At 64.7% G+C, this 14571-nt stretch overlaps 1 protein-coding gene across 1 annotated transcript in view; it reads left to right on the top strand.

Moving 5' to 3' along the window:
- The first annotated feature begins 400 nt into the window (after nt 1–400).
- CBFA2T3 (CBFA2/RUNX1 partner transcriptional co-repressor 3) overlaps nt 401–14571 on the top strand; it is a 19340-nt gene continuing 5169 nt past the window's right edge. The window contains exons 1-6 of the mRNA XM_007468443.1: nt 401–547; nt 3587–3664; nt 7884–8125; nt 8235–8324; nt 12530–12711; nt 13346–13569. Coding sequence (XP_007468505.1) covers nt 427–547; nt 3587–3664; nt 7884–8125; nt 8235–8324; nt 12530–12711; nt 13346–13569 — 937 coding nt within the window. The 5' untranslated portion in view covers nt 401–426. The remainder of the gene's footprint in view (nt 548–3586; nt 3665–7883; nt 8126–8234; nt 8325–12529; nt 12712–13345; nt 13570–14571) is intronic.

Here is a 14571-nt window from a genome sequence, read left to right as displayed (position 1 = left end):
GTCGGGGTACTGCAGGCTTGGGGGATGCCGCCCGACTCCCTGGTCTGCAGGAGAGACAATCCAGGCTCCCCCAGGGCCACTCCTACAGTGAGAAATCCAGCCCACCTGAAATGGGCCGACCCAAGCCTGTTCTCCAGTCCTGGGTGGGTGGGATGTCAGCCACCTGTGAGCACACCTGGGGCTTATCTGGGGCAGGCTGGGGCCTGGGACGGGCTCTGTAGGCAGAGCCAGAAGCCACCTGGGCCCCCAGCAACATAGGCCCCACGTCCAGCTGCTGGGGCCCTTAGCCGGGAACCAGGGGCCGCTGGGCGGCGCCGACCCCTGTGCCCCTCAGCCTGCTTCAACCGTGCTCTCTGTCTCTGTCTCCTTTCCCCGACCCCGGTGGCCGTGGCGCCCGCAGCGGACAGGAAGGAAAAGGCCTCCGGGATGCCTGGCTCCCCAGCCGAGGTGAAGACGCAGCCCCAGGCCACGCCCCCCAGCATGCCGCCCCCGCCGCCTGCTGCGTCCCAGGGGGCCACGCGACACCCCCCCTTCACGCCCCACACAAGTGAGTAACCCCAGGGCCCGGCCCCGAGGGGCGCAGCGGGGAGAGGCACCTCCGGGGTTCCCTCGAGCCCGTTAAGGTCCGAGCTTCCATCCTGGACCTGTAAACGCCCCTGTTGGGCCTTTAAGAGGGAGGATGTCATCATGGGTCAGGGCCCAAGCTTTGAGGTTCGGGTCACAGCTCTTCTGCTTGGTAGCTGTGAGGCTTTGGGCAAACTTCTTAACCTCTCTGGGCCTGGCGTTCCTCATCTGTCAAGCCGGGCTGGCCATGGCCCCTGCCTCATGGAGCTGCCGTGAGGGGTTCTTAGCGTGGTGGGCACACGGTGAGCACTCCGTCAAGGTTAGCTGCTGTACTGGAGCTCAGAGAGGGATGGGGGCTTCCCTGTGGTCACACAGCAGGTCACTTGCATGTGGGTGAATCCTTTTGGACCCGCACGCCCTGGAGGGCCCATCGGAGGCAGCTCTGGCCTTGGAGGAGCTCTGCGGTCAGGCCTGAGCCGGGTGTGTGGGTGGGCCAGGAGTTGGGGTCAGGGGGGCCTCGGCTGCCAGCAACGTGGTGGGCAGACCTGACCCCCAGGTGGTATCTCGCTGGTCCTGGGCCCTGGGTTGCACATCTTGGCACACACAGAGGGTCTGGGTGGGCTTCGGAATCCAGAGCCACCACCTGAGCCCCGGTCCTTTGAGTCAGAGCAGTTGGGAAGGACACCCCTGGCCTGGGCTCATGTGGGGGACACTGTTCCCTGTCCCCTCGACCAAGGGCTCAGCAGTGTGTCCTAGGTGTTTCTGGCGGGCAGTCCACGTGCCTCCCCCACCCACATGTTCAGAAGCCAGAAAGCCCCACACCGGGGGACCCTTCCCCAGGCTTTGAAACCCTAATGAAGCCGTCTCTGGGGCAGGAACCTCAAATGCCTTGGCCTGGTGGCCCCTGGTTCCCACCAGGTTCATCGGGCTCCACTCCGCCCACCCGGGCTCTGCCTGGAGCCCAGGGTGGGCCCCAGGGCCTGGCCTGCTCCTTTTATTCCTGGGCCTGAAGGGCACTGGCTCTGCCCTCCGAGGCCAGGCAGCGGCCCCGACCTGAAGAAGGAGGTCGGGCTGGGCCCCTGTAGGATGTTGGCTGTGAGCTGCTCTCTGCTGGGAGGTGGGGCAGCACCAGCTGCTCCCAGGAGCAGCCCCCTGAAAGCAGGGCGGCCCCTGCACAGTAGGAGCTTAACGGCCAAGCACCCCCTCCCCACACATCGCTTGGCACAGAACGTTCCAGCTTCTGTCCCCCCGGGGTCGGTCTGAGTGAGGGTCCCCACATGTGCCGGAGTCTGGGGTGGGCCCGGCCCTGCCTCCTGCCCCGGGATGGGGCCGAGTGCAGCGGGGCCCTGCCCTCCGCCATCCTGGGTGCGCAGCCCGTGCTGGCCGCATGGGAGTGGCCAGAGGTGGCCGTGCTTTGTCTCATTCACTCTTCTCGCCCGGGTACTGTCAGCAGCCAGTCACCAGCCAGTCACCCCTCCCTCTTTTCCAGAAAAGTCAGTCCTCAGCTCAGGCTGAGCCGCAGGCCGGTCTCCGTCCACTGACCGCTGCCTCCCTGTGCGGCCTCGTGGGTGGAGAGGGGAGGCTCCAGCCTGGCAAAATTTCCCCCGCGTATGCTCAGCCCGGGCAGGAAAAGGAATTCTTCCTGATGGGGTAACAGCAACTCCCCCTGGGAAGGTGACCCACCCCGCAACTGTTGTCTGGGTTCCAAGCAGGAGAGACCAGCAGACCATCTGAGGGTCTGGTCGAGGGCTCCGACCCGGGGACCCCGACCCTCGCAGGCGAGACTCCCTGGCCTGCTTTTCTTCCCGGTCCAGGAGCCCATGTTCCAGAAAGTGCTGGTCTGGGAACCAGATGTTCCAGACTGTGGACTGGGCTGGGGTCAGCTGACACCACCGGCTCGCCTCCATGAGGCCTGCGAACAGACGTGCGGGTGGCAGCCTGCGTGTGGCTCAGGGTCCGTCCCCTCTCGTTGGGGTCCCGGCTCCGTTTAGAGCTTGGAGGTTAGGAGAGACAAGAGCGTCTTTCTTTCCTAAGCTGACACCTAGTGCTATCTGGCTGCTGGGGGCTTTTGTCTTAAGTGTCAGGCTGCCTCCAGGGTGGCCTCAGATATGTTCCCTAGCCCACGAATTCCCCGAAAGCAGGGTGGTTAACCGCGTCTGTGCACCTGGCTGATGGGAGCCAGAGTAGACGGAGCCCCTGCATTCCCTGTGGGTTCTTGCCAAGAACCTCCCCAGATTCCCCAGGACCGGCCTGCGAGCCAAGCTGACCAGAGACTGACCTTGAGCCATGGCTTGAGGGCTGTGGTTCTTCTTGCCTGGGGACTGCCCTGGGCACGAATTCATTTTAGAGTTGAAGCTGTGATGTGGCTCGGGACGGGGGCAGAGGGCTGAGCGAACTCTGGGGAGGGATGTAAGGAGCTACTCGGCAGCTGGGAGGACCCTTAAGGGGCTAGCGCTCCATCCTGCCCTTGATTACCCCCTGTGACGGGGGCTCAGCCTCTGTTTACAGTGGTACAGCTTGTCTCCTTGTGGCTCTTGCCCACTAACTCCAGCTCAGACGAATCAAATCTGTCTTCCTCTTTGGTGCTTCTGCCCTTCACGGCAGCTCAGACCTGGGCTTCGTTTCGGAGCCACCATTGGTTTGTCTGTTGACCTCAAGCCCATCACCTGGGCTGCGGGTCCCTGAGGATGGTGCCGAGTGGGGTCACGAGGCGCCTTCCAGAAACACAGCTGTTTAAGAGCCAGGGTGTCTCACCCATACCCAGGGAGGTGCCAGAATTCTTGTGGAGCCCCAGAAGTTCCCACCAGAAATGGCCCTAAGAGATCCCCTGATCCAGCCCATTTTTCAGAGAAGGAAGCCGAGGCCCAGAGAAGGTCGTGGACTGGCCCAAGGTGGTGACAGAGTCCCAATCCCCAAAACGCTGTCAAGAGGCAGGGGAGGGGCCGACTGTAGACACCCCCCAGGGCAGCGTCCAGTGCCCGGCCTCCTTCCTCACAGCGTGTTTTTCTTATTTTGCTTACAGATCGAGAGGACGGGCCTGCGATGTCTCTGCCCCACGGCCGTTTTCATGGCTGCTTAAAATGGTCTATGGTCTGTCTTTGTAAGTAAAATAACAAAAACTACGGCCTCCCAGGAGGTCCTCACCCGGTGCCCACTGCTCTGCCTGCACCCCTGCATCTGCCGGGCTAGGCCTCTCTTAGGGGATGGAGCCCAAGGGACAGACCCAGGAGAGCAGAGCAGCCAGGATCCCCAAGTCACAGACTGAGTTCACCCAGCCCTGCCGCTCACGCGCTCTGTGACCTCAGGCAGGCGGATGGCCTCGCTCAGCTTCCTTTTCCCCAACTCAAAACAGGGCGAGTCAGGCAGGTCCCAGAGTCGCAAGAAGGTCAAATGTCAGTGGCCAGTCCGCAGCCCATCTCAAGGGCAGACCCCAGCCTGGGGCAGACCTCATTCTTACCCTTCCAGGCACAATGTCCACAGGCAGGGACCACCACCTGTAGAAAGAAAGTTATGGAGCCCGTGCCAAGGGTGATCACACGAAGCCCTGGGCCACGTCAGCATGAAGTCTGGCCCACGCTGAGCGGGGTGCTCAGCGGATGTTGGTCACTAGTGGACGTTCCCGTCCAAGTGCCCAAGCTGCAGCTGATGCCCTTAGGCGAGGCTCTCATGGGGCGATGCTGGCAGTGTGTGTCAGCCAGCAAGCGCAGCGGGCTCGCCCATCTGGACCGGCCCGATATAAGCCCAGGTGTGGCATCATCTGGGGCCTGGCGTGTCCATGGAGCTGCGGTGCTGTGAGCTTTGTGTGGACAGGAGGATGGTGATTCCCAGCACCAAGGCTGGGAGGGGGGCTGGCGGGAGGGGCCGTTTTCGGTGCCTCGTCCTAGCCCCCCAGGCCCAGGCCCCGGGACTGGGGGAGCCGTGGGGTGCTGCGCTGTGCCCCCAAACCTCGGCCGGGACACGTGTGGTCTATCTTAGTAACACACCTGTTGTGGGAATGAAAGCACTTGTGGCCGAGGGTTATTTTCGGCGTCTCTTTAGCAAGCTGCTGAGACTGCCCGGCAGCCTGGGAGGGAGTGCAGCGAGCGAGGGCAGGCCGGCCGCCGGGAGGACCAGGCGCCGAGGGCAAGCGGGTAAGGGCGCCACAGGGAGGCCAGGCCAGGGGCTGGCGGGCGGGGTCCCAGGAGGCATGGATAGCCGCACGTCTTCGAAGCCCCTGAAGATCCAGACCCCGAGCGACGGCCCAGCTCTGCCGTGAGTGACCAGGCGCCCCCGCTGCAGTGAGGTCCCCATGCAGCAGGCCACCTCCCGGCCTGTCTGGGGTGACCGCCAGCGGCTGTCATCAGTCTCGACCAGGGTGTGTGTGTGTGCGTGCGTGTGTGTGTGTGTGTGTGTTTGGTGTGTGTGTGTCGGCATCCACCGAGGGGTTAGCTGGAGCCCCACAATGAGAGAGAAAATTAGCACAACAGCAGGGTCTTCTGGTCCAAGGGTGCCCTGGACACACCTCGGAGAGGGTGAGGGACAGGGCCCTTCGTGTCCTGTGTCTGGAGCTCCTTCCATCCCAGAGCGAGAGGAAGTCCCCAGAGCGACTGTCCTGTAGGATTACCCCTGAGCCGGAGTGTCACCTGTGGGTCCTGGAAGGAGCTTCTAAGGTCGCCCAGACCAGGGGGGCAAACAGGTTTCAACCTGCACTGTGTCTTCAGGGAGGGAGAAGCCCCCAAGGGCCTAGTGAAGGGCACGGGCCTCAGGAGCGGAGCAGGTCACCACGCCTGCAGCCCGCCCCCTCTCGGGACACAGAGGCAGCACGTCTGTTTTGGCGCCAACCCTGGCTTCCAACCAGTGCTTTCCAAACTTCTGTTACGTGGGGCCGGTTATTGATGAGCCATCACCCAACACGTAAAAGCAATCCGGCCAGGCGCTTCCGGCCTTCCGGTGGGAGAACGATCACCTGCGTCCTGCGAGGGGGGGCGCAGCAGACGGAGCACCCGTCCTCCGGGCCCAGAAGCCCCACCTCTGGTTTGGGCCAAGGGCCGTCTGCTGATGAGGAAACGGGGGCCAGGCCCGAATCTCACCCACACGGCACGTCTCGGCTGGCCCAGGAAGTCCACTCCCAACCAGGGTGCTTATCTTGCGCCCACAAGGGCTGGGCTGCATTAGTCGGCCTCTGAGGGTCTGCGGAGTTCCAGGGCCCCCGGGGGACGGGAGGTGACCTTGAGCACCGTGTGTGTGTGTGTGTGTGTGTGTGTGTGTGTGTGTGTGTGTGCGCGCGCGCGCGCGCGTGCGCTGTTCAGGGACCACGAGGGCTTAGGTGGCCGCTCCCTGGCCCACAGCTCAGGGCGTGGGGGCCGGGGGGAGCGTTTGCAGGTGTCGCCGGCAGGCGGGTCATGGAAGCTGAAGGTGCAAGCAGAGCCGACCAGGCTCAGGGGTAACGAGGTGGGCCCGTTCCAGCTCCCAGGGGGATGGCGCAGGCCTGGGGCTGGAGGGGAGCTACATCCCACAGGCCTGCAGGGGCGGGTGGAGCCGGCAACCAGGACCTGGAGAGCCAAGCCCTGGGATAGCCCAGGCCCAGGGAGGAGGGACGGGCATGCGGCCACCTCACGTGCTCCCGCCTTGCAGGCTGGGCGAGGCCAAGACAGCGGAGGTCACCCCCAGAGGCAGGTCAGGATAGCCGGGCTGGCGTGGTCTGGAGGGGCAGAGCGACACACCCGCCATCTGTGCTGTGGCTGTTCAGAAGGGGCCACTTCCCAGAGCCGAGCCCAGCAGCATCCCCATCCCGGAGAAGGGGGCTGCTGCTCCCCCGTCTCCACACACACAGGCTCCAGCAGATGCTGGAGCCCTGGAGACACCCGGCCCTGAGAAAACAGCAGCTCTGAGCTGTCCTGCATCCCCAGATCCCTAGTCCGGCGAGGCGTGAGCGCACGGCCTCTGCACAGACCCAGCCAGACAAGGCGGGAGGGCCAGGGCACGGGCCTTGGGGACCACAGTTGAGTGAGTGAGAAGTGTGCCTGCACTTGTGCATGTGCTAGTGTGCACGTCTTTGTGTGCTGTGTGGGTGCGCACATGGGTGCGCCGTGGGGCTACATTGCATCGTGCCCGTGTGTGCACAGCTGTGCAAGTGTGCATGTAGGGTGTGCTTGTGGGCATGTGTTTGCACGTGTGTGAGTTTGTACATAGGTCTGTGGGCTGTGCACTGGGTCTGTGTGCACATATGTGTGTGCATGCATGCAGTGCTTATACGCCTGTGTGCAAGCACGTGTGAGGTGTGTGCACGTGTGCACATCTATGTATCTGTGCAGGCACGTATACATGTGTATGAGAGCATGAGTGCACGTGTGTTTGGCATGTTGCGTGAGGTGCGTGCAGGGCTGCTGAGGGAGGGAAGGTGCGTGGAGTGCAGGGCGTGGGCGAGGGTGGGCTTCGGGATGGTCGGGTAGGGAGCACAGACGTGCGCAGGAGCGGGAGTTGGGTGTGCGAACAGGAGTGTGAAGGCGCAGGTCCCGTGCAGCATTCCCGTGTCCAGACCCCCTCCGCCATCACCGAGGGCCCTGGGAGCCCACGACCTCTGATCTCTGTGTAGGCCCTGGTGCAGGGGAGTGGGGTGCAGGTGGTCAGGCTCTGCAGGGCTCCCCGGCCCTGGGGCAGACTCAGCTGAGGATCACGGTCCTGCCCCTGGTCCCCTTCACAGCATCCCAGTGTCTGTCACCACAGGCACCCACAGTGCTGCTCCGGGGCCCCCGCACAAGCTCAGCACAAGCCCCTTGGGTCACCTGCTCGTCCTCCGCACGCAGCTGGGGCCCGTGTGCACACACGTCCACCCGTGCAGCAGTCCCAGATGGCAGCTGTGCGGTGTACCCCCGCCAGCATCCAACCCCGCCTGTCCCGGGGGTCCAGGCTCCCCTGCCCCACCTTGAGCCCTGCCAGCCTGGCACGGGGGCCCTCATGCGGGTGATGGCACCTGCGTAGGCACTGGGGCGTGGCTTTGGGCCGTCGTGGTTGGGGGGGTGGTCACTACCCTTTTGGGGGGATGAGGGACCTCCCCGTGGAAGAGGAGGGTGGGCACGCAGATCCCGGTTGTGGGGAAGCCCCTCTGCCTGTTCACAGGAGATGCGTGTCTGCCAGGCAGCGTGCGGCCGTGGTGTCCCCCGGGTGTGGAGGGCCTGACTGCGCGGCCCAGAGCAAAGCCGAAGGGCCGCCGAGCCCGGGCCACACCTGGATCACGTCTGTACTCCCACCCTGCCGGGGCCCCAGTTTGTGCGTCTGTAAAGGGTGTCCGCGGGGCCCGGCCGCCCTGCTGCGTCTTCAGCCCGCCTTTCCCCGCGCAGTGATGAACGGCAGCAGCCCCTCGCCCACGGCCGTCGGCGGCACCCCGTCCACGCCCAGCGGCTTCAGCAATGGCCCAGCCACCTCGTGCACCGCCGCGCTGTCCACACAGCAGCTGCCACCAGCCTGTGGGGCGCGGCAGCTGAGTAAGCTCAAGCGCTTCCTGGCTGCCCTGCAGCAGTTCGGCAGCGACATCTCCCCGGAGATCGGGGAGCGCGTGCGCACGCTGGTGCTGGGGCTCGTGGTGAGTCGGGTGGGGACGTGGTGAGCCCGGGCTGGGCCAGCCCTCAGTCTCTGCACTCCTGTCCCTGGGCTCAAGCAAGGTGTTTTCTCCCCCCGCCCCGCCCCCCCAGAACTCCACGCTGACCATCGAGGAGTTCCATTCCAAGCTCCAGGAGGCCACCAACTTCCCGCTGCGGCCTTTCGTCATCCCCTTCCTGAAGGTAGGGGCAAGACCACTTTGCGCTGGGGCCCCAGGAGCCCGGTCTTTTCTCTGCCAGCTCAGATCAGCCACTGTTCTCGAGACTCTGACTCCCCCGTCCCCCGGCGGGTAGCAGTACTGACCCGTCGCGGCCGACTCTTGCAAGCTCGCTGCCAGGCCAGAGTAGTCAGCCACCCGACCCTGTGCCCGGAGACTGAGCTCCCAGGCTCAGTCCTCTTATGAGTAGCCAATACACTCAGCCGCTCGACAAGCTATTTTTTGATAGACTCTGGAGCTACAGGGAGGGTGCGTTCTGATGAGGGAAGAGGAGGGCGAGGGGGGAGAGCGGGGAACAGGGCCAGGCAGCGGGGCTGGCACATGCAAAGGCCCTGAGGCAGGGCTGTGCCTGCTGTGTCTGAGGAGCAGCGAGGGTGTGCCTGGAACGGAGTGAGGGGAGGGGGACAGTGGACAGAGGGTGGTCACGTGGGTAAGCACACAGATGGCTGAGTGGGTGTCAGTCGGAAGGCAGCCGTGTGGCCATCACGGAAGATAAACAGTGGACCAGGGCCTCTCGGTAGTTGGTGTTGGATTGGCGGCAGCAACACCAGAGTGTGTGAGCAATGCAGGTTCCCGGGCCCCAGCCCAGACCCACTGAGTCAGAATCTGCATTTTAACAAGGTGCTGGGCAACATGTGTGCACAAAACCGGGACAAGCGTTAGACCCGTGTCTCCCCTGCAGTACTCCTCAGGGCCTTCGCTCCCCTTGAGGGTCGCACATCTCCCGGAGGGGGTGGAGGTGAAACGCTTCCCAAATGTATTTGACCACGGGTGCCCCTGCTGGCGCGCATCTCCTCAGGTCAGGTTCCACAGAGCTCGCTTGGGAGATGCCCGCCCTGGAGCGCCTGGTGGGCTGTCGTTTCCCAGGCCCAGGTGATGCTTCCAGCCACGGGCCATGCTCGCCTGCACAGCTGCACCCTGGTGGGGCCTGCCTTTTAGAGGGTCTTGAAGACAGGCTATACCAGACGTGCCCAGATGCGAGCCCTGACCCTGCCACTTAGCCCCCACTGTCCTGGGCCAAGCTAGTTCACCCCTCTGTGCCTCAGTTTCTGCAGCTGTGAAGTGGGAACCATTCTCAGGCTATTGGGAAGGTTGTGGGGAGACATGCAGGTAAGGACTTTGGGACGTGCTCCACTGACACTGGGCGTCATCATCTGGGAATTTCAGGTGTTTGCAGACGACGTGTCCTTTCAGCTGCCCCTGCTGAGCCCCCAGCAGCCCTTGGAGTGCGGTGGGGGAGTGGCGCAGGCACTGCCACTGTTCCCGTTTAACAGGAGGGGAAACTGAGGCCCTGAGGTCCCCTCTGGCGGAGGGGTGGAGCAAAGCCACAGCCCGGATCCCTCCAGCTCCAAGCCTCTCAGCCTGCCCGGGGTGGGGTGTGCCCCAGGCCCACACCTCGTTGCAAGGGGACCCCACATCCGCTCCCTCCTCCCGCCTTCCCGCCCACACCCCGCTGAGCTCACTGAGAGCTGGGCTGAGGGTTCGCCCATCTGGCAGTCATTTGCAATTCATCAGGAGCCCTTCCAGCTCCTCCCTGCTTTCATCGTACTGCTGACTCCACGCTCCCCATCGTGGGGGACGCAGTGCCTGCTTATTCTGTCAGATTAGACATTTACAGCAGAGGTCCCACCCGCCCGTGTCGGCTGCCCTTGTTTATCAGAGAAGCAGGAGCAGGGAAACAGCCCGCATCCCCGCGCCGCCCCGGCCAGGCCCGCTCGCCCTGGCATCCCAGCATCCTCCCGGGCACACCCCTGTGAGGCGCCAGATGGGACGCGCCGGCCTGGCAGTCCCTGCCTCGCTGTGCCCCCTGCCCACAGCGCTGTCAGAGCTGTGGTGCCCCGATTGCTCTCCTGGTGATGGGGCAGCTGGGTGAGGGCCCTGGGCCGGTGGACTGTCAGGGACAGAGTCCATTCGTCTGCCTGACGTGGGGCTCCTGGGCATGGCCAGTCCTGTTCCCAGGGCTTGTGGACAAGTCGCCGCGGCCCTGCCTGGGGAGTGCCCCGCCCTTGCCCCCCCCACTCACTCTGGGACCCTGGCCTCTTGAGCATGCAGAGTGCTGCAGAGAGCCTGCGGGGCGCGCCGGCCTGCTGGGCGGCCTCGGTTTCCCCACCTGTGACCTGGGAGCAGCGGGGGCACCGCCTTCCTGGGGATTGACGGCCTCCCAGGCCCAACCGTGGCGCACCCATGTGGTGGCCCTTGGCGCCATCTCCTATAGCAGAGGCAGGAGCAGCGGCCAGTCTGCCCGGCTCAAAACCCAGCTCTGCCCTTGGGCAATCGAAACTCCCACTTCCCAGTCCCCTCCCAGGTCCCTGGGGTGTGACGGCCCACCTCCTCAGGTGGGACTGGGAGAGTTAACTCATGAGAAGCTTGTGGGAGCCGCACACCCAGGATGGGAGGAGCCAGAGCTTCTTGCAGCTCCAGCTGCAGGTGAGGCAGAAGTCAGAGAAGTTAAGTGACTTGCCCACGGTCACACAGCACGGCCAGGGTGGGCAGACACAGGGCCTGCAGTGGAGTGTGGGGCAGTGGAGGAGGTCCTTGGGAGAGCAGTGGAAACATCATAAACCCTCACCGAATGGGAGACACCTGCTCCAGTAACACCGTGACTGCGGGTGATTTTGCAAACACTGATTTCCCTCCGGCCGGAGTTCCCGTCTGTGAAGGGGGCAGCATGGCACCTTCTTTCACGTGGCAGAGCTGGGATTCACCAGCTGGGTCTGTCCAGCATCTCAGTGGCAAGGCCTCCCAGGCCCTGGAGACAGAATTGGGACTGCTGCCCAGGAAGGAGATGCGTACCGCCCCCCATAGTGTCTTTGCATTTCTTCTGGGCCCTGGTCCCCATTCCCCCAGCCAAAGGCCCCAGGTCCCCTGCACCCTCTCCTGAGCCTGATGCTGTGCGTGGCTGAGTGGTGGGGCTTTTGGGAAGCTGGGAGATGCTGCCCCACTCAGCCAGCCCTCCACTCGTGGCCCCAGCTCCCAGCTGGGTCCAGCCGGCCAGGAATCCAGATGTTTCCATGGCCCTAACAGCAACCAGCCAGGGCCCGTGCTGTCCCCCGCCCTGCTGCACCAGGAGAGGAGGGGCTGGCGAGGGGGAGGGAGGATGTTTGGAGTCCTCAGACCTCCCGGGACCTCCTTTCCCAGCTCACACTCCTAACGTGTTCGACAGATGGCGGGCTGGCCCCTGTTCAGCTATCCAAGTAGGAAAAAAACAGGCCTGGCAGCCGGCGCTGCTTAACAAAAACGCATTGGCTGCTTGATCGCGTCCGGGTGGATGCGCTAGTGGGGGCTGGTGGTGCAGAGGCGGGAGAGGCTGCTGAGGTGGCTTTGAAACACCGTGAGAAACTTGGGGAACTGCACTTTGTTACAAATACTTAGAACTCTGGCCCTCCCAAGCGGCCTGCCGCTGCGCTCCCACCCAGCCGGCATCCCCCCACGGTGGCTCTGGGGAGACCGCCGAGCCCCTGGGGCCCTGCCGTGCACGCTGGGAGGCCTAGGGTAGGGTGGAGGCAGGAGGGCACGGCAGTTATGCACGGTGGTCACAGGCGGGATCTGCCTTCGAATCCCGTGCCCACCCCCACGTGCCATTCTGCTCCCTGTGCTGTGGTGTCCTTACCCACAAATGTGGAACCCAGTGGTCGTGTCCGATCCCGGAAGGTGACATGCGTGACGGCCCAGAGCGGTGTGGGTACACTGATGCCTTCATTCAAGGCTGGGCTGGGAACCCGCAGAAAGTGGGCAGGAGGGACCAGCCAGCGCACGTTGGGGTCTGCGGCAGGTGTGCTGGGGTCCTGCTCATCCACTGCGGTGAGCTGTGTGCAGGGCTGCCCCGTCCCCTCTGAGCCTCACTCTCCTGCATGCGGCCGGTCGTCTGGGGCCTGTTTCCTCAGGCGCAGGCAGCGGGTCCTGGTGAGGAGCCCGCCTCGATTTCTCCAGATGCCAATGCGGGAGGGAGCTTGGTGAAGGGGAAAAACCCCAAACCACTGGGTCTCCGGGGGGCATGGTCCCGCCCTCATCCCCAGGCTGTAGCAGAGGAACTCGAGGCCCAGAGCGGTTGTGCAGCTTGCCCCAAGTCACACAGCAAGGCTGGCCGTTGGCGTCCCTGCCTCACCTCCAAGCACCTGGCGCCCTGACCTCAGTCAGCAGCCAGTCCAAGCCCCTCCCCGCCCCCCGCAGGCTAACCTGCCCCTGCTGCAGCGGGAGCTCCTGCACTGCGCCCGCCTGGCGAAGCAGACCCCCGCCCAGTACCTGGCCCAGCACGAGCAGCTCCTGCTGGATGCCAACGCCTCTTCCCCCACCGACTCCTCAGAGCTCCTACCGGAGGTCAACGAGAACGGCAAGAGGAGGACACCTGACAGGTACCTGGGGGGACGGTGGAGGGGCCGGCTCTCTCCCTACCTGAGTCTCGAGAGCTGCGCCGGCGCCGAGGCTTAGCGGGCGCCCCAGTTCCGGGGCTGAGAGAACGCAGGCCGATACCACGTTGCGTTCTGTGGCAGCAGCCGCTGGGTTGCTGAGGTTCAGGCTGAACCACCGGGAGGCCGCCCTGTCTGGCTGTGGCGGGTTCTCCTGAGGACTCGGAGGCCCCGGGAGGACAGGGGCGGAGGCGGGACAGACACTGCCTGGCCGGCATGCCCTGGCTATTCCCTTCGTGCTGGACGTGCACCCCGAGTGTCCAGCAGCCCGAGGTGCCCAGGTGCCTGGGCTGGCCCTCACTGCTGGGTCATAGCGTGGGTACCTGTCCTGCTGATGGGGGAGGGTGTCTCCCTCTCTCTCTCCAAGGAGGCCCAGGCTTCCTGACCACCTCACCCCAGGAGCCCCAGAGGAGGGGGAAGAGGGGCGCACACCGGGCTGGGCCCCCAGTGTCCGGGTCTGATCTCTCCCGTTGTTCACCTCGCTCGCTCGCTCTCTGCCCGCGCCCCAACCTTCCCCTCACCCGTCTGTCCACGGATCGTGGCCCCGTGACCACTGTCCCCTGCCTGCTCTTGGGACCAGGACCAAAGAGAACGGGTCAGACCGTGACCCTCTGCACCCGGACCACCTCAGCAAACGGCCGTGCACCCTGAGCCCCGCCCAGCGCTGCAGCCCCAGCAATGGGCTGCCCCAGCCCACGCCACCTCCGCACTACCGCCTGGAGGACATGGCCGTGGCCCACCACTTCCGGGACTCCTACCACCACCTTGACCCCCGGGAGCTGCGGGAGCGCCATCGGCAGCTGGGTGAGCGGCACGCTGAGGGGGTGCACGCGTGTGCCGAGTGGAGGTGGGGGCGGGCGGAGCATCCGGGGCTGCCGTGTGCTCGTGAACGCTGGCGCTGCCCGGCCGCGTCTGTCCGGGGAGGATGGGCACTGAGGACGTGGGTGCAGAAGAGAGATTTGCGCCCCACCCAGCCTGGGCTGCGCCCAGAAGCCTGAGGGACAGCCATCTTTCCCGAGGGGGCAGCCAGATGCCGCCACCCTCAGGGCCAGGAGGCCCCTCCCCATGGCAAGTGGGCGCCGTGGCTGCAGAGGTGCCTGTCCTGGGGGCTCTGCAGGGCCAGGTATGGGATCTAGAGCCGCTCGGGATGCACTGGCAGCCGGGAGAGACCGGGCATGTGGTGGGTCCCCAAGTCGCAGGAATGGCAGCCCCCGCCTCCAACACCCAGGCGCCCCGAGGGAAAGCAGAGGCACCACTGGGCACACACGGCCAGTCCTGCTACACCAGAGCACCAAATCCGTAGAGGGTGGTCCGTGCAAGAATGAAGGAGATGAGGGAGGCTGGGCGCTGGGGCGACACCCCCCGGGGGCAGGACTGCCTGGTCCTCCGAGCTCCCCCAGGTGTGCCCTTGGGCAGGTCACGTGCCCTGCATGCCTACTTCCTCCCTGCTGGCTGGGTCTATGAGCAGCCCCGCCTTCAGGGGGTGAGAGGGGGTTAATACAGGGCCCGGCCCAGAGTGGGTGCTGAGACCCAGCTGTCACTGGTGGTGGTGTGGCAGGTCCAGGGGTCCTCTTGTTGGCATTGTATGTTTTGCTGGGTCCTAGAAGGCAGCACCCCGATGTGTTCTGACACACCTGTGTGATGTGTTAGCATGCCCACATCACAGATGGGGAGACTGAGGCCCAAAGGGGTAACGGACAGGCCCAAAGTCGTCTAGCTACCACGACTGACTTTCTGACCTTCCTCTGTGCGGGGTCAAAGGGATGAATAGGATTAGCCTCCACCCCCAGGGACCCCCCCCCCCCC

Source organism: Lipotes vexillifer, unplaced genomic scaffold (assembly GCF_000442215.2).
Source record: "Lipotes vexillifer unplaced genomic scaffold, Lipotes_vexillifer_v1.1 scaffold23, whole genome shotgun sequence".
NCBI classification, from domain to species: domain Eukaryota; kingdom Metazoa; phylum Chordata; class Mammalia; order Artiodactyla; family Lipotidae; genus Lipotes; species Lipotes vexillifer.
The sequence above is the reverse complement of the archived record's forward strand: the minus strand, read 5'-3'. Positions and strand labels throughout refer to the sequence as shown.